Source organism: Salmo salar, chromosome ssa22 (genome assembly GCF_905237065.1).
Source record: "Salmo salar chromosome ssa22, Ssal_v3.1, whole genome shotgun sequence".
NCBI lineage: Eukaryota > Metazoa > Chordata > Actinopteri > Salmoniformes > Salmonidae > Salmo > Salmo salar.
In genome coordinates this window covers 37478174-37496641 of record NC_059463.1, presented here as the reverse complement: position 1 = coordinate 37496641, position 18468 = coordinate 37478174, and the positions used below count along the sequence as shown (strand labels likewise).

General features: G+C 41.4%; 1 protein-coding gene across 4 annotated transcripts; it reads right to left on the bottom strand.

Annotated features, from left to right (window-relative positions):
* Positions 1 to 1363: 1363 nt before the first annotated feature.
* Positions 1364 to 18468, bottom strand: LOC106583560 (peptidyl-prolyl cis-trans isomerase-like 1). Of its 4 annotated transcripts, XM_014167885.2 has the most exons (5): positions 8021 to 8580; positions 7671 to 7825; positions 7222 to 7290; positions 6991 to 7113; positions 1364 to 2874 (listed from the first exon to the last, which is right to left on the bottom strand). In XM_014167885.2, the coding sequence occupies exons 1-5, from the start codon at positions 8074 to 8076 to the stop codon at positions 2852 to 2854; spliced, it is 426 nt and encodes a 141-aa protein (XP_014023360.1). In that variant the 5' UTR covers positions 8077 to 8580; the 3' UTR covers positions 1364 to 2851. The 4 variants fall into 4 exon arrangements, with proteins under 4 accessions (XP_014023360.1, XP_045561097.1, XP_045561096.1 ...); XM_045705141.1 differs by lacking the exons at positions 1364 to 2874; positions 8021 to 8580 and adding an exon at positions 18264 to 18468 and having other exon boundaries at positions 6353 to 7113; XM_045705140.1 differs by lacking the exon at positions 1364 to 2874 and having other exon boundaries at positions 6353 to 7113; positions 8163 to 8639.

The following is an 18468-nucleotide window of genomic DNA, read 5'->3' as shown; positions in this document are numbered from 1 at the left end:
TGTATTAGTCTAATGCTGTATTATTGTAATGTTGTGTTAAGTGTAATGCTGTATTAGTGTAATGCTGTATTAGTGTAATGCTGTATTAGTGTAATGCTGTGTTAGTGTAATGCTGTGTTAGTGTAATGCTGAAGGCCATGAACTTTCGACCACAGTCGACTGGAAATTTCTGCAGTTGCTCCTTACCAACTGCAACTTGAAGTCAGATCCAAAGCATTGTGCAAGACAACCTTCTTTAGTTTTTTTGAGAAGCAAATGTTTTATTTATTTTTTACCTTTATTTAACTAGGCAAAAGGCACTAAATGCTCATAAATGGTTGATGTCACTACCTATCACTGGTTATTATCGATGCATGTTTACTGTATTGGGTGGTTGACTTTTTAGAGCAGAGGTGTCAAACTCATTCCACAGAGGGTGGAGTGTCTGCAGGTTTTTCCTTTCAATGAAGACCTAGACAACCAGGTGAGGGGAGTTCTTTACTAATTAGTGACCTTAATTCATCAATCAAGTACAGGGTAGGAGACCTGTAGGCACTTGGCCCTCTGTGGAATGAGTTTGACACGTGATTTAGAGCTTAATGCATTTTTATCCTTAAATCCTTACAATGTAATTACATATGTGATCCAGATTTCTAACATAAATAAATGAAATATCCTATATGCAATAATATAGCTAATGTATTTATCTAGATCAGGTGTAGGCAACCCTGGTCCTGGAGTACCGCAGGCACTTCATGTTTTTTATTTAACTGGCCTGGAAGACCAGATGTGTTGAATTTAGGCAATCACTGAACTGATCAATTAGCTCAGTTGGTCAGGTGTGGTGCCTAGGTGAATCAAAATCCTGCAGTACCTGCGGCACTCCTAGAACAGGGTTGCCTACCGCTGATCTAGATGTTACTGTAATGTTATGTCCCATATAGCCTACAATTTGTCTTGCCTGTAATATTGTTATCACCAAACAAATTCGTTGATTGTCTTAAGTGTAAATACAATTTAATACATATTGTAGGCTACACCTTGTAGGGGATTTCTACACTGGCACTTTTAGAGGCTTAATCTGTGTTCAGGAAACCGTCCCTTAATGAACAAGTACCCCCGACACCAGTCGGGGGGGGGGGGGGTCAATACCAAGTGCATTTGACTGCTTGGCATATTGTTTACCCAGTAACTTATGTGAACTGATGTACATGTATAGTCTAATCATTTTCTGTACAGTGAGTGTTTTGTCCTTCTTGTGATCGAATCAAATTCTGTTATTTACATGCTTACTGACAAATGTAACAAAATATCAAGAAATACACTGCAGGCTGTCGTTGTGTGGAGTGATGCGGACATGCAATCAATTACCATACAGTAAGAATATTTGTGGACTCCATTTAATCACATCTGTTACAAATCCATGTTGCAATCACAAATAATAATGATGGCATGAATTAATGGCAAACAGGCATATGCCATATGCTGCAAAAACACCTATATGTTCTCATTCTAGTAGCCTACGCACTCACTACCTGGTTATATTTGACAAAACCATAAAAAAATACAAAACAAGCCTTGTGACTGTTAGAAAGAACTTGGGGTGGAATCTAATTTCCTTATCAGGATATTCATTCCTTGGATCATGTTGATCATGTTCAGCTTTGTGTAGGAGAAGTGGAATTTCGATAACATCCACTTCATCGGCAATAACCAAGGCGAATGCCACGTCTGCCGTTGTTGCGTATCCTAGAAACAGCAGAAGTCGTCCGACTTGCCGTCGGTGCATATGTACCTCTCGACTTCGGTCTACAATCGGCTACTTTCGTCTTACCACTCAAACGCACCCATTGGATGAATATGAAATGTTAATGGGAGCGTTCGAGATGATCACTTTTGTAAAGTCGGATACCATCGTTGGTCACCGCCTTGTGAAATGTGTTGGATTCTGGGTATAAATATTGTCCGACAAGCACCTACATCTTGACTGCATGAACTTTCCAAAAACCATGTGATCAAATGTCATGATGTTTCAACTGCATCCTTCGCCTGCATTTTGAGAGGCACTATTTGTCAACCAATCATTTGTGTTTTTGTTTGACACGGAAATGGGACCAAAGACATGACTGAAACAGGAAGCAACTTTGCCATGTTTCATATGTATACAGTGGATATGTACAAATTAATGTGATATTTGAGGCTCTCTCTCCCCAATTGATAGTACAATGTATACACATACAGTATATTTACAGTTTGTGAGTGTTTGAGACATGTTTATTTCAATCTTAAAAATGAAATGGTTTTGGCCTCCTGAGTAGCGCAGTGCCACTAGAGATTCTGGTTCAAGTTCAGGCTCTGTCGCAGCCGGGAGACCCATGGGGTTGCGCACAATTGGCCCAGCGTCGTTCGGGTTAGGGGAGGGTTTGGACAGCAGGGATGTTATTGTCCCGTTGCGCTCTATGACTCCTGTGGCGGGCCGGGCTGACACGGTCGCTAAGTGTACGGTGTTTCCTCCGACACATTGGTGTGGCTGGCTTCCGGGTTAAGCGGGCATTGTGTCAAGAAGCAATGCGGCTTGGCTGGGTTGTGTTTCAGAGGACGCACGGCTCTCGACCTTTGCCTCTCCTGAGTCCATACTGGAGTTGCAACGATGAGACAAGACTAACTACCAATTGGATACCACAAAATTGGGGAGAAGGGGTAAAAGTAAACACACAAAAAAAGGTTTATAAACAATGGCAACACTGCTATGTTGCACTGAGCCTTTCTGTTGGAAAACCACATCGGTGTCCAACTTTTGGCTGTAGAGATGCACCTCCCCCGACTTCACTCCTCGACATTCATCTGCAGTCGGTTGCTTCAGCCTTACCATTCAAACAAGCCCAATGTCTTCAGCTGTGAGTGGAAAAAAAGTAAAAAAAATTAAAAAACGGCCTTAGCAACAATTATTTGAATAATTCAATGGATGTTTAGTTCAAAGGTGATGACATTTATTTAGGAATTTTCAAAACTGTAGGAGCAGTCGAAACCATGCTTTTAGCCCAGAACCCTGGCCCTTTGCAACAAACACTTCATTGAAGAATCCCTACTGTTGACCAATCACCGACAAAGGGGCATAGACCTTGGCTACCGAACTTCGTCTTGCCTCAAGAATAAAAATGTAAAAAATTCACAAAAACAGCTGAATAAACCCTTGCTGAAGACCAAAAAGAGTTATAATATATGCAAAATCTTTCAGATGGGAAGCATTACCTTAACCATTTTACATTAATGGGGTAGGGACACCCTAGGGATCCCCAATAACAAGTTTCTATATGACACTGACGAAACCAGGAAGTAAATGTTTTGCACCAGGAGGGTTCTCTGCATGTCCGTGCTACCTGGTATCCTTGGGACTTTCCTACCCCATTAAAGTTGAAATTTTAAATGGTTAAGGTAATGCTTCCCAACCAAAGGAGTTGATGTTGAAATGTAAAATGGTTAAGGTAAGGGGTTAAGGTTAGGGTAGGGACATCCCAAGGATTCTGGATAGCACGACAAGTCAGCAAGTAAAAGTTGGGGGATGTGCATCTGCAACAGCCGAAAGTCAGCCACTGTAGTGGTTTTCCAACAGCAAGATCAACATGGCAGTGTCAACATAACTGCTATTGTTAATAAAAGTTTGTCTGTATAAAATGTAAAAATAAACCTTTTTGTACCCCCATATCAAAACACTGGAAACGTAACATGTGTACAATTCATTGGCTAGCTTGAGGCTTCAAATATGACTTTTAAATTTGTATCCCCTGTAGCTTTAGAGTCGCAGAAAAGTCGGTTCCTGTTTCAGTCACGTATTCAACCACATTTGCGTGGGTCAAACAAAAACACCCTAATGATAGGTTGACAAATAGTGCCTCCCACAACTAAGGTGATGGCTGCATGGTGCAGTTGGTGAGAAGCAAGCAACTACAGCGATTTGAAAGCAAATGGCCCAGTATATCACTGGGGCCAAGCTTCCTGCCATCCAGGACCTCTTTACCAGGCAGGGTCAGAGGAAGGCCCTACAAATTGTCAAAGACTCCAGCCACCCTAGTCATAGACTGTTCTCTCTGCTACTGCATGGCAAGCGGTACCGGAGCGCCAAGTCTAGGTCCAAGAGGCTTTTAAATAGCTTCTTCCCCCTAAGCCATAAGACTCCTGAACACCTAATCAAATGGCAACCCAGACTATTTGCATTGCCCTCCTCCTTACACCGCTGCTACTCTCTGTTGTGATCATCTATGCATAGTCACGTTAATAACTCTACCTACATGTACATATTACCTCAACTAACCGGTGCCCCAGCACATTGACTCTGTACCGGTACCCCCCTGTATATGGTCTCGCTATTGTTATTTTACTGCTGTCCTTTAATTACATGTTACTTTATTTCTTATTCTTATCTGTATTTTAATTTATTTTTTAAACTGCATTGTTGGTTAGGGGCTCGTAAGTAATCAATTCACTGTAAGGTTGTTGTATTTGGCACATGTGACTAATACAATTTGAACATCAAAAACTGCTTGACCTTTGATCACATGATTTTTGTAAAGTTCATGCAGTCGACAAGTACTCGCAAGTCTGTACATTTTTATAACCATAATGCTAATGCAACACTTTGAAAGACAGTGACCAACGATGGTTAACAACTTGACAAAAGTTATCAGTTCAAACACACCCACAAAGTTTGCCTGGACAGAATCAGCTACATTGTGTCACTTGAGTGCAACATTTTAACGGCGCTTGCGTGCCTGCATCTGTACACAGAGCCAGTCTCTGTACCTACATTTTTTTGTGTTGTTTATTTTCTCTCTCAAGTAAAGCTGAGCAAATAATAAAACTAAATAGATTTTTTTTTAAAGGGACTAAAGAACATAACATAACTAAGGAATAGAGGCTGATGTACTCACCTAAGGACTGTTAAAGCTCAGTACAGCAAAGATGTCTGTAGAGGAAGAGGCTCAAACTCAAAGCTTTCTGAGGAGACAAAACTCCTAATCCACATCCTGGATATAAAGCAGCGACTGCAGACAGTGGAGAAGAGCCTAGACGAATGTGATGAGCAGCAGAGCAAACATCTGGGTGAGGTCAATTATGGCGGTCAGGAGATCAGGACTGGGAGGGGGGGCCGCCCCATTCCCACCTTACTACAAACGTGGAATGCAACTGGCGCTGATGCACAGCCGTCGCCCCTCCACCCAAACCAGTGCAACATGCCACTGCTACAGCCAGGCGTGTGGTCCTGCGTACCCAGGAGACTTCTTCAGTCAGCCACAAGCCTTGGAGAGAAACCTGAAAACCAACTGCCCAGGAATACCACCAGGCTTTGACAAGGTCAACGACATGCACAATATGCTGTATTGCCCACAGCGGTAGCAGTGACCGTCAACATGGCTTCAGCTCCTCGACGCCACATCACACTGGTCCAATGTGATGGTAGTACCATCACACTCGTCCATAGCACAATACAATGGCTTAGGACCCATATGCCCAACCGGTGAACTCTGGACCCAGGCTATACAGGACACCAGGGTTACCAGGCTGATGTCTAGTCTGGCTGGCCCACATCCATGTACAAACATAAATCAGCCACAAAGCCACGCATCAGCTACATTGCCCACCATTCATCATCGCTGGGAATGGCTACTCTCTGCCAAATGCAATGGCTTAATACTCCAACCCCCGTTCCTTCACAAATCATGTGAACAATGGGCAGATCGATGGCCTCTCAGCTACTCTCCACTCCAATGGATATGTTCAGATTGATGGCCTCACAGCTACTCGCCACCCTAATGGATCAAGCACAGCCCCTTACAGTCCTGCTTGCCACACACGATGGTAAAGAGGACTTGAACTCCTTTATCCTTCCATTCGAGAGGCTGGCCAACAAGTGTGGTCGACTGAGGCAAAGTAGACAGGCTGCATTTCTGTCTCAGGGGCGCTGCCATCAAGTTTGCGTGTGCACTACCAGAACACATCTGGGAGTCTTACCATGTCCTAACTGGTCAAATGGCTGCCAGGTTTGAAAAGAAAGCAACCAACCACAGCTAGAAGGCGGCTTGGAAGCCTACGTCAAGCAAAGAGACCTCAACAGTACAAGAGGAACTGCTCACGCTCACCAAGGAACAATTTAACAAGCCAACCTGTAAACGAAGAATAACAAGTTCTAAAGGAAAAGTTCTAATGGAAGACAACAGTTAAATGAGAGTTCTGTACCATGAAAAAAATAGTTGTTTTCAGTAGGTATCTCTACTTACCTTCTCTAAGGGGACCCCACTAGCAGCCTAGCTAACTGGCTACAGCATTCCAACTGGAGCAATAGTAGAGATAAATAACATCTACACAAAGCACAATATCGTAAAAATTCATGAACAATTTAATTTGCTATTTTGGTCTTAATTTAAGGTTAGGCATAAGGTTAGCAGTATGGTTAAGGTTAGGTTTAAAAATCACGTTCTAAGGTGAGAAATTGTAGAAATTGGCACCTGCTAATGGTAGGTGCTAGGTGAACTTGGATAACCCTCAAACTATTGGGAGATTACTAAACATTATAACCAAAACAACGTGTCCAAAACAGAGTAGGCTTTTTTTTTTTTAGATATCATGTGACTGTCTTATGAAAAAGACCAACACTACTGTATGTTCTGTTGTTTGTCTCCCTCCAGTGGTAGTCTGTTCAAGTTACAGGATGAGATTTATCTGCAATCATTAGATAAATACCAGGCATATTCTCAAGTGTGTCATTCCTACCATGTCACTCAATCATTTTAGTGATAATGACTACAATGGTTAGGCTACATTATTGATTTGAGAATAACAAAATTAATCAAAGGCATAAATCATGACAAAATGACTGTACAAATAAGAAAGTAGTTGCTGGTTGTATGAATGCGTCTCAGTTGGGTACAGTCGTCCTGAGGATTTTTATGTCATCGGCAGGTCGGTCTTGTGAGTTCGTCTCAACCATGCCGACACGGTTGACAACTGATATACCTTGGCACACCCTCCCAAAGATACTGTGCTTCCCATCCAACCACTGAGTAGGCCCTAGGGTAAGGAAGAACTGGCTTCCGTTGGTGTCTGGTCCTGCATTGGCCATTGCTAAGATTCCTGCACCTAGGGAGGGAGATGGCGCCATAAGAAAGCAGTAGAGAGCAACATAAAAATACAACGTTTTGGTACTATGACATGTTGTTTTCTACTGTTTATAAATTGTATAGTTACCTGTGAATTTCAAGTCAGGGTTTAGTTCATCTTCAAACTGTTTGCCAAATATGGAGGCACCACCACGACCTATAAGCAACACGCATTACAGGGAGTAAGAATCTGATGAACAGATTTACAGTCCTCAGAGAGTTTAGTGAAATGTCTTATTTTTGTGTCTCTCTGGAACATTCTGAATGCAAAAATGGGCAGAGTTCAGGAGGTCAAAACCCAGTGCCATGTTCAGCTGCCAAACGTTTTCGAACAATGCAGATAGAAATTCCATGAAGAGAGCCAATGTGATTCCTTATTCTACATGTCAGGGAGTCATGTTTGTTCAACATAACATTTCTATCTGAACATTTCAAAGCGTTGTGTCCTGCTGAACACTCCCCTGGTAGTGAAACAATATGAAACAAAACATTCTAAAGAATTTCCCAACCATCTGTATGTGTGTTTATCTGTCTCACCTGTTCCTGTGGGGTCTCCTCCCTGCACCATGAAATCCTTGATAATACGATGAAACTTGGTGTTGTTGTAGTAACCTCTCCTGGCCAACTCAGCAAAGTTTTTGCAAGTTTTGGGAGCATGTCTCCAGTACAGTTCCACTACAATTGTACCCATTCTGGAACATGACAGGACACGAAATTAAGCTAAGAGCACTCCTTTTCCATGGGATATTAAATTAATCACTGGACAATAATACATGGTATTGGGAAAACATAATTGAATAGCAAGCATTTGAATAACTCCTAGCTAACTGCTCATTCATTCAAAACAATAGCTAACGTTAGCTAGCTAGCTAGCTACCGGTGCTTACGTTGTCTCCAGGCTCACTGTGGGTGGCTGCCAGGTATCTGGTGGTATTCCCGACATGATGACTTAACAAATGTATAAATAAATGTACTGAATCTGCAAAGTAGCCAAATATTTTTGCGCTGTATCAATGAAAACTGTCTTACGGCTACTGTGATAGAAACCAGAAGTAACCTCCGCATGTGCAGGAAATTAGTTTTTTTCTTCTTCTTCGTTTCCTTCTTCTTCTTCTTCTTCGTTTCCTTCTTCTTCTTCGTTTCCTTCTTCTTCTTCGTTTCCTTCTTCTTCTTCGTTTCCTTCTTCTTCTTCGTTTCCTTCTTCTTCTTCGTTTCCTTCTTCTTCTTCGTCTTCTTCTTCTTCTTCTTCTTCTTCTTCTTCTTCTTCTTCTTCTGTGGGTTTTATGTCAGACTACTCTCAAAAAGGTATATTGTCGCCACCAACTGGACAGTTTGAAACCAAAATAAAATATGTAAATAAATAAATTAATACGTAATGTTGAAACTAACTTAGTCCACCCTAATAAAAATAGTACATTGCCAAAACAAACAAAACTCCCACTTCTTCCTTCTTTAAAAAAAAATTGTATTTTTATTTGACCTTTATTTATCCTGGTAGGCCAGTTGAGGAACAAGTTCTCATTTACAACTGAGACCTGGCCAAGATAAAGCAAAGCAGTTCTCCATATCTCCCTTCTCAGGCTCTAGGACCTAAGAGGGTGGTACGACTTGTGTTAATATTGCATGTAATCTTTCGGCCTCAGGAAATGCTCCGCCGCAATCGCTATGATATCACCTCCACCTTACCTGCCACCCTAGACCAACTTTAATTTGCATACCGCCCCAATAGGTCCACAGACGATGCAATCGCCATCACACTGCACACTGCCCTATCCCATCTGGACAAGAGGAATACCTATGTAAGAATGCTGTTCATTGACTACAGCTCAGCATTTAACACCATAGTACCCTCCAAGCTCATCATTAAGCTTGAGCCCCTGGGTCTCAACCCCGCCCTGTGCAATTGGATCCTGGACTTCCTGACGGGCCGCCAAACCAGGTGGTGAAGGTAGGAAACAACATCTCCACTTCGCTGATCCTCAACACTAGGGCCCCAAAAGGGTGCGTGCTCAGCCTTCTCCTGTACTCCCTGTTCACCCATGACTGCGTGGCCATGCACGTCTCCAACTCAAACATCAAGTTAGCAGACGACACAACAGTAGTGGGCTTGATTACCAACAACGACGAGACAGCCTACAGGAAGGAGGTGAGGGCACCCGGAGTGTGGTGTCAGGAAAACAACCTCTCCCTCAACGTCAAAAAAACAAAGGAGATTGTGGACTTCAGGAAACAGCAGAGGGAGCACCCCCCTATCTACATCGGCGGGCAGCAGTGGAGATGGTGGAAAGTTTTAAGTTCCTGGGTGTACACATCACGGACAAACTGAAATGGTCTGCACACACAGACAGTGTGGTCAAGAAGGCGCAACAGCGCCTCTTCAACCTCAGGAGGCTGAAGAAATTTGGCTTTTCACCTATAACCCTGACAAACTTTTACAGATGCACAATTGAGAGCATCCTGTCGGGCTGTATCACAGCCTGGTACGGCAAATGCACCGCCCACAACCGCAGCGCTCTCCAGAGGGTGGTGCGGTCTGCACAACGCATCACCGGGTGCAAACTACCTGCCCTCCAGGACACCTACAGCACCCGATGTCACAGGAAGGCCAAAAAGATCAAGGACAACAACCACCTGAGCAACTTCCTGTTCACCCCTTTACCATCCAAAACGCGAGGTCAGAACAGGTGCATCAAAGCTGAGACCAAGAGAGTGAAAAACAGCTTCTATCTCAAGGCCATCAGACTGTTTAACAGCCATCACTAACACAGAGAGGCTGCTGCCTATATACAGACTTGAAATCACTGGCCACTTTAATAAATGTATCACTTGTCACTTCAATAATGCCACTTTAATAATGTTTACATATCTTGCATTACTCATCTCATATGTATATACTGTATTTTATACCATCTACTGCATCTTGCCTATGCCGCTCGGTCATCGCTCATCCATATATTTATATGTATATATTATTATTCCATCACTTTATTTAGATTTGTGTGTATTAGGTAGTTGTTGTGGAATTGTTATACTACTGTTAGATATTACTGCACTGTCGGAACTAGAAGCACAAGCATTTCGCTACACTCGCAATAAGATCTGCTAACCATGTGTATGTGACCAATAAAATGTGATTTGATATTATTTGATTTCTATCTTCCTGGACCTTTTTGAGGGGGGGCTGAGTTCAGAATGGAACTTTACCGCCACCTACTACACAAAAAGTAGAGTTCCACTAGATACAAAAACTGATTTCCTGTTTTTTATATACACTCAGTGGCCAATTTATTTGGTACTCCACCCCATTCACGAACATATTTAGCTCATACAGACAGTGAGTCACGTGGTCGTGGCTTGCTATATAAAGCAGGCATACAGGCATCAATGCATTCAGTTGCTGTTCGATTGAACATTAGAATGGGCAAAATGGCATGCCAGGCAGGGCCGGCCTCCTGGGCTTTTCACTCACGACAGTGTCTAGGGTTTACCGAGAATGATGCGACAAACAAAAAACGTCCAGTCAGCGCCAGTCCTGTCAGCGAAACAGCTCGTTGATGAGAGAGGTCGAGAAAAAAATGGCAAGAATCGTGCAAGGCCACAAACAGGCAAATAATGGCGCAGTACAACAGTGATCTACAGAGCAGCATCTCAGAATGCACAACTCATCGGTCCTTGTCATGGATGGGCTATTGCACTCCTATCAGCTAAAAACAAGAACAAGCGATTCCAGTGGGCATGCGATCACCAACACTGGACAATTGAGGAGTGGAATAACATTGCATGGTCTGACAAATCCTGGTTCCTGTTGCGTCATGCTGGTGGCAGTGGCAGGATTTGGCGTAAGCAGCATGAGTCCATGGCCCCATCCTGCCTGGAGTCAAAGGTACAGGCAGGTGGCGGTGATGTAATGGTGTGGGGAATGTTTTCCTGGCACATGTTAGGTCCCTTGATACCAACTGAGAAACGTTTGAACGCCAAAGCGTGTCTGAACATTGTTGCTGACCAGGGGGGTCCGATCCGGTACTAGATGAGTGTACCTAATAAACTGTCCACGAAGTGTATATTTCCACACTATGAGGTTGGAATTGTGAAATTGTGAAAATTATGATAATGCCCTTTTAGTGTAAGAGCTGTTAGAAAAGACCACCTGACATTTTTGCCTGTTTTGGTGGGGAGGGAGTTTAGTCAATGGACCAATAAGAAAGAGAGTTCCAAATCTCTGTGCCAATAACAGCTAGTTCTCAGTTTTCCCATCACTACTCCCAGACAGTCCAAGCAAAATCCTTGCTTGAGAAATTGCTCTTCGCTAAGAAGCAATTTTTGTTTATTTTTGACAATTTTAATTGAAAAAAAAATCACATCAAGGTACTTAATTGTTAGCCAGAAATTATTTGATATTGAGATTTTAAAAAAAACAGCTGCAATTGACCTTTAAAGTGAGTAGTGATTGAATTTATCTCTATGATGATTTCACTGTAAGAAATATGTTTGCAGGTTAATATAGTAATTTTGAATTTTAGTAGTTGTGCAAAACTACACTGTATGCAGTTTATAATGATTCATATGATAATGAAAAACACACAAAAAACCTGAGTTTAAGACCTTTAACATAATTAACAAAACACTGTAAGACATAACTATTCAAGGCATCCCTAGTCAAAAAATCCTACAGGATTAGTGTTTTTTCCAATAAAATCCTATAAGATTTTCACAACACTAGGATGTTGTGTCAGCTCTATCAGAATCCTACTGGAATCCTATTGGATCCTATAGGTTTTTGATACGTCTTAAATCAGAACTTTTCTTAATTGAACCCATTCAATTAAAGTTTGTTGTCATTTGTTCCAGTACAATACAACATGAATTACAATATTTTATTTAATTGGAAACAACAGGTTTTATTCACCACCACAATATGGGAGTGATTCAAGGCTACACGCTCATTTGGAGTTTGACCACCAGTACAGTACACATTTTTCAACAAAACACTCACTTGAGTTATTTGATTTAATTCTTATTCATGCAACTTCTTGTTTTTTGAATTAGAAGCCATTACAATATTATGTGCAAAACTAAATACAATTTTACAATAGCGCAAGATTTTGGGGGGTTTCCCCCTTAGAATGTACAGCATATTTACATTTCATATATGCAAAAAAAGTAGAATGAAAATACATTTTTAGGTACAGTAACGCAAAGATATGAACATTCTTTAATTGAATATACAGTATAATAGTCAGCAATGCATTCAAATAGAGAATGTTACCTTTACCCTCTTTCTGTTGGGATAGGGAGAGGAAAAGAAAAACCTAAAGATAATGACACCCCCCCCAACTCCTTCCATTCCAGGATTGTACCTACCCCTCTCACTCCCTCCCTGCCTCCCTACCTCCCTACCAGGGATGTACCCCCTCCCCTGCCTCCTTCCCCCCAGAGCTGTCACCTCTACCCTCCCTCCATCCTTAGAAGGTGCTCCCTCCCCATTTTCCCTATCTCGACATTGCCGGCGGTTCTCCACTATAGGGTCGGCATCTCAAGTGGAAAAGGAGGCAGTTCAATATTGGTTGCTTATGATGTTATAGTTGACGTGTCCACTGCCCACGGGTGCTCCATGTGTTAAGCAGCTAAGTTAACCATAGCGTATAGTGTTTAATCCGATAGGATTCCAATACAAGGATCTAATTAGAGGCCAATATGAAAATCCCATCAGATTTTGGAACCAGTCCTATTGGAGTAATATAGGATTCTATTGAATAGGATTTTATATACACAAGAATCTAATAGAAAAATCTTATCAGTGTGCTGGAGTCTGGTGTAGCGGTCTAAGCCCCCAAATCCGGACCACATATGCCCCCTCCTAGACGGGGATTTGAGCCCTGGCTTGGCCGACTGTCTGTGCCCTTAACCACTTTACCCCTCTCTATATCTGTCTCCATATCTGTACTTACATCTGTCCTGTACAATTTTTTTTTTAAATAGCAAGTTACCCTAGTCAATAATAGAAGCCAAAAGAAAATCCTATCAGATTTTGGAACCAGTCCTATTGGACTCCTATAGGATTCTGTCCTAGGTACTAGGCACTATACCATGGGATAAAGTCCTATAGGATAGCTTCCAAAATCTGATTGAAATTTCTTTGGGATTGCAATTGGATATTTTTTTGGGGGGGATCCTATAGGATTTTTTTGACTAGGGATATTGCATACAATGACATAATTCAACACAATTTTTATTTGACCTGCAATTAAACCTTACAAGCCAGTTATGGAAAACATCATTGAGGGAAAAAGACATCACATGACCTGATACCAGTTGATTTGTACAGATTGTCCAAGAAACTGACAGAAGAAGAGCGATGAGACACCTTGTAATGGACGGCATTACCAGACAGTATTAGACAGAGTAGCTAGATCTAAACTTGTCTGGTAAGACAACAATTATAAGGTCTAGGTAGGCGCATCAGAGGAAAGTAGCCAGGGTCTTTGTAGCTACAGCAGCTTGTTGACAGACAAGCTGTGAAGAAAGAAGACAGAAATAAGTTGGAGAATTGGAATAGTTTATAGCAACACATCAGTGGTGAAAAGTTTTTAAAAAATGTATTGGAGGTAATAGTAATTTCTACAATTATAGTAAGACATTTATAACTGGAGCAGATTGTTTGTCATAAGGCAATATTACACAATCTTTAAATTATTTGAACTTTAAAGGGACATGCAAATAAATGACGACATTACAATGCTTTTGTGCCCGCATTCCCCAATTTTTACAGCCACCCTTTTGTTACATAACACACAGTTTGAGAACTCTGTTTCCTTGTATACCTTCACTTTACCTTGACAATCATAATGGTGTTGAATAGGGCAATAGGTTGAGAGTTATAACTGGTTGAGAGTAATGAAAAAAACAACTTCAACGATAATGAATCAACCTCTCATTTTAGTTTAAATGCAATAATCAGTTTCAGCTAATGCCACTGGCTTTCACTGGAGAAGAGGAGAGAGAGAAATAAATAGAAAGTGAGAGCAGGAGAGCCATAGAGGTTGTTGTGTTTATTTTTCTCACACAGATCTCAGGTGTCAGCTGCACAATATGGCACGCAGGTACAGTAGGGCCGCTGGACCAATCACGAGCCAACAAAGGCCCAGATTCAGCTTCGACTGGGGGAGGGGAAGAGGAAGTGGCTCTTACTGCAACAGTCATTTCACTGCTATTCTTTAACTACTGGGTGGGGTGGAAAATCTACACAAAGGGCAGGAAGCAGGGAGGAACTACTTTTCACAAATGGGGGGGTTAGGCGGTAGGTGCTCACCACAGACGACGTTTAGGACTATTACCTCATCCTCTTTTCCTATGGGACTATCTCTGTCAGCCTTTAAAGTCTGGTGTCACCTGTTCTGGATGCCTCCTTCAGCCAGTTGTTCCATCATCGTCTTATTCACATATGTAGTCCTTTAAAAAAAAACGACCCTACTACAGTCTCCATCTTTTCATGTTCTGAACTTTGAACTGGAGTTCACGTGACTTAGAGTCTACACCTGAACAATGGCAATGCCAACAGACAGAGGGTCTCTCTAAAACAGAGTTGACTGAAAACAATTTCCAAACAGTAAAAAACGAACTAACTGTGAACACGTCCTGCTTCAGGTATGCTACAGTGCCGTTGCACCTATATTGGTTGTTGAGATGGTGTGGTTGTTTGAGGGGCTTTCAGGGGACATCATTACCAGACAGTGTTAGAACACCTGTGTACAGCCCAGCACTGTCAGGTAAGACGTGCTTTGGAAGCCAAAGAAAGGGAAGGTCACCAAAAGCACATAACTAACTATATCCAACCTCAGAGCATATCTACGTCTACACAACCCTTAGAATACTACTCAAACCTATCAGCAACTCATAAGATATTACTACCCAGGATCAAGGGCTAAGAAAATACAGTGCTACGTGGGATTGTGTTTCTGTGTTATGTGTTTTTGTCTATGATGCCTGCAGAGGGTCATCATCATCATTACCAGGCAGTATTAGAGGGAGTTATAACATCCAAAACTACCTCGTAAGATGGAGATGGCCATCCAAATATCAATATTTCATTTACAACAGCAGCACAGATGCGGACAGTGTAAATAGAGGAGGCTACCATACAGGTGGATCCAGAAAAGCACTGACACTACCTGCTGTGTTTACCAAACCCTGTCGGATTTCTTTGATGTTTTTATTCTATAATTTTGCAACCACATCAGTAGGCTAAGTCATTGTTAATAATTATCCAAACATCACAACTGTGCTTTTTTATGATCCAAGAACATAAACTATAATTTAAGAGGCTGTGGTTTTACAAAGATTCCTTGAAGTTATGCACCTGCGCTGTTAGCTAAAACAAAGTATGGTAGGCCACTGGGCCCTCGCAAAGTCAGGCCGCAGCGGTATCAAAACGCTACTGTATTACGCAGGTAATGTAGTATTCTAGAGTAACACAATGGCAGGAATTTCAGAAGATGATTACTCCCATGTCTCGACTAATATGCCTCAAGATCACCTTATCATTGCCACATTGGCAAACTGCCACCAACATTGAATGCCCTCAATGACACTTCATGGCAAACATTATACATTACATAACATCCTACGTACAAACTGTATGCACTGTGCACAATTCACACTGTTCCTGCACCATTTCAAAATTGGTCTTGTGTTATTTCACCAAATACATACTGTCTGATTACATTAGCTATTAGTAAGGTATCCACATTACTTTCAGTAGTAGAGATTTGATTTAATTCATTGTAGTCTACAAATAAAATCTTGTTTAAATTCTTTCTTCATGTTCAAAATATATAGCCTCCATTGTTGTCAGAACAAGCTTAAAGAAAGGGTTTTGCTCTGAAACAAGCAAAGCAAACATCACTTGATGCAAATGTCATGGGATTAGTGGGTTGCGAGAGCGGGAAAGGTTGTATGGCGGTGGGAGCAGGTAAAAATGTGGGACAAAAGAGGGAGAGGGAGTATGTAGGAGGGTAAAAAGGGAGGGGACTGAGAAGGAAATCAAACAGCAACACCTGTAATCTTACCATTGTGAATAGAGCAGTAAAGGAAGAATGTAAAAAGAAAAAAGTGAGGAGTTGTAGAGGGAGAAAAGAGGGGAAATATCTCAAATTTCCCCCTGGAGCCTGAGAGAGAGCCACATCCAGTCTCTCTCTGGTCATTCAAGACCCCATGAAAGGCAAAACCCACAGACATGCCCTGCTCCCTCCTAGTCTTCAGCCGGGCAGCATTTCAGTAGACAGACCAGCACTAGAGGCCCTCTAAGGGAGAAAAGGAGAGAGGGAAAGAAAAGAGAGAAATCATCTTTTAGGAGGCTGAAAGAACAGTTAAATAAGGAAGCAATTGATATACAAGAAATGTATATATTTGGCATCTATCAGATAATAATCTGATGCTCATCCCTAGTCTAGTCCCTAATCCATTTTTGTGGCTAAGGAAAATGTGACATTATATTCTCCTTTTATGAAACTTGATGTTTTCAATACTCCGGAGTAAACCTTTACAATAGGGTTTACATCTTTTAACAATAAAGACCTGTTTTCTTGAAAAATCGAATTAAACTCTAAATTGTAGTTACTGTTAATTGATACATTTCAAGTGACATAAGTATAGTAATGACTTTACATCATATCCAGTTGTATGCATAGATGCAAAAATCTACTTTGCTTTAAAGCCAAACAGGTAATTCAGCATCTGCATGGTCACCGCCTAGCCTGAGTGCTTTGCATGCGTGAACAAACAGAAATTAAACAAAGGACTCAACCGGTTGCTTAGTCATTCAGACAAAATGGCTGCATGGTCTTAACCACACAAAACCAATCCATGCACTACCTGACCTCTCACCTGTGAATGCCATTAAACTTGTATACACTTTCAACACATATATTTGAGGCTAGGCACATTGCCACATCACAAAATGTATCTTATTCTCGCAGGAGGAAATTCTAAAAGGCCCTTGCTACAATGACCTCTTGAGAAAATGACATTATCACCACCTGTAGAGGACAGGTGTTAGTTGTGAATACAGTAGCATCAGCTCCAGTTTTAATGCATTTTCCTATTGTATCTTCCACATTCCCAACCGTGATATCCTTTGTTGCTTATATTTAAGTAATTAACTGCTGGCGTATGCAAGTAATGGAATAGCACAAACAAGGCAAGACTGCAACTGTTCTTTATAAACCAACAATTATCAAACCAGAGATTTGGATTGAGCAGCAAATTCTTACATTAGTTTAGGCCAATAACTACACCACTTAATGTACCACTCTACATCTATTGACATACAGAATTTGAATGATGGGGAAAACTCTTATTTAGTCTAATCTCTAATCATACCAGAAAAAACAAGTAAGAACAAGCCTGACCAGACCCTTTTGAAGTTATTATTAGAGAAGACAAGCATGCCAGTTACATAATGAAAAGAAGAGGCCCTTTCACTCTCCACCTTTTTCCCCCTTTAAATCTGGAGCCGAACAATTGTCTGTGTAGAATGCACAATAATTGAAGAGAGAAACTGTCTCCTTACAGCATATCAACAACATAAAGTCAATTCATCCATGAAACCACCACTTTGCTTATCCTGCACATAGTAGAATTTAGAAACTTTTGACAACTCTTTCTGTATAGACCTATGTGCCCTAACTGGTTTGTCTAGTCAAAGGATTTTGTTCCTGTTTTGTACCACCATTCTCCTCTGTTTAGAGCACAAGCTAGGGAGAGAGGCTTTCCTCAGTGATGACAGGTGTCTCTTATCGGTTGCCATCTCAGTCAAACACCCTTCAAATCTTGACTTATTTCTCCATTCTAAAAATCATATTACAGATAAATACTGAAGTAAAACAGGAAAATATCAGCATACTGCCATTAAAATAATATTCTGTGATAGTGACCTTATAAAGTATTTCAAAAAGCCCCTTGTGTAAAAACCAGGTTATAGTAATTAAGAAAACTTAGTACTGTTTAAAAACTTTGGTTTTATAATTACAAGTTACCATATCCTTCCTCGTAGCAGCCAGAGAGCCAGAAGCCATAACAAGAGATACTATTGTGTTACCGGGTCTTGTTGCTAGAGGCTTTTCTTCCTCTTACCTCCTCTTGCTGAAGGACGAATGATTTCTTGCATGCCTGGGTCAGATTCAAAACGCAGAGAGTCCTCCGAGATTCAGGAGATCAGTTAATCAGTAGATGTCAAAGGAAGGCAGAAAGGCAGACACCAGAGGTAGAGGTGATGTCCATTGTTGAGGGACCCTGGAGTGGTGGTGATGTTACCTGGACAAGCTCTTAATGCAAAGAG

What these genes read in the sequence shown, in the direction of transcription:
- LOC106583560 (XM_014167884.2), bottom strand. Translation starts at nt 8,076, where the DNA reads ATGTCGGGAATACCACCAGATACCTGGCAGCCACCCACAGTGAGCCTG. An exon ending in ACAGTGAGCCTGGAGACAAC is followed by an intron (nt 7,826 to 8,020) that starts GTAAGCACCGGT and finishes GTCATGTTCCAG; the next exon opens with AATGGGTACAATTGTAGTGG. An exon ending in CCCTGACTTGAAATTCACAG is followed by an intron (nt 7,114 to 7,221) that starts GTAACTATACAA and finishes CTCCCTCCCTAG; the next exon opens with GTGCAGGAATCTTAGCAATG.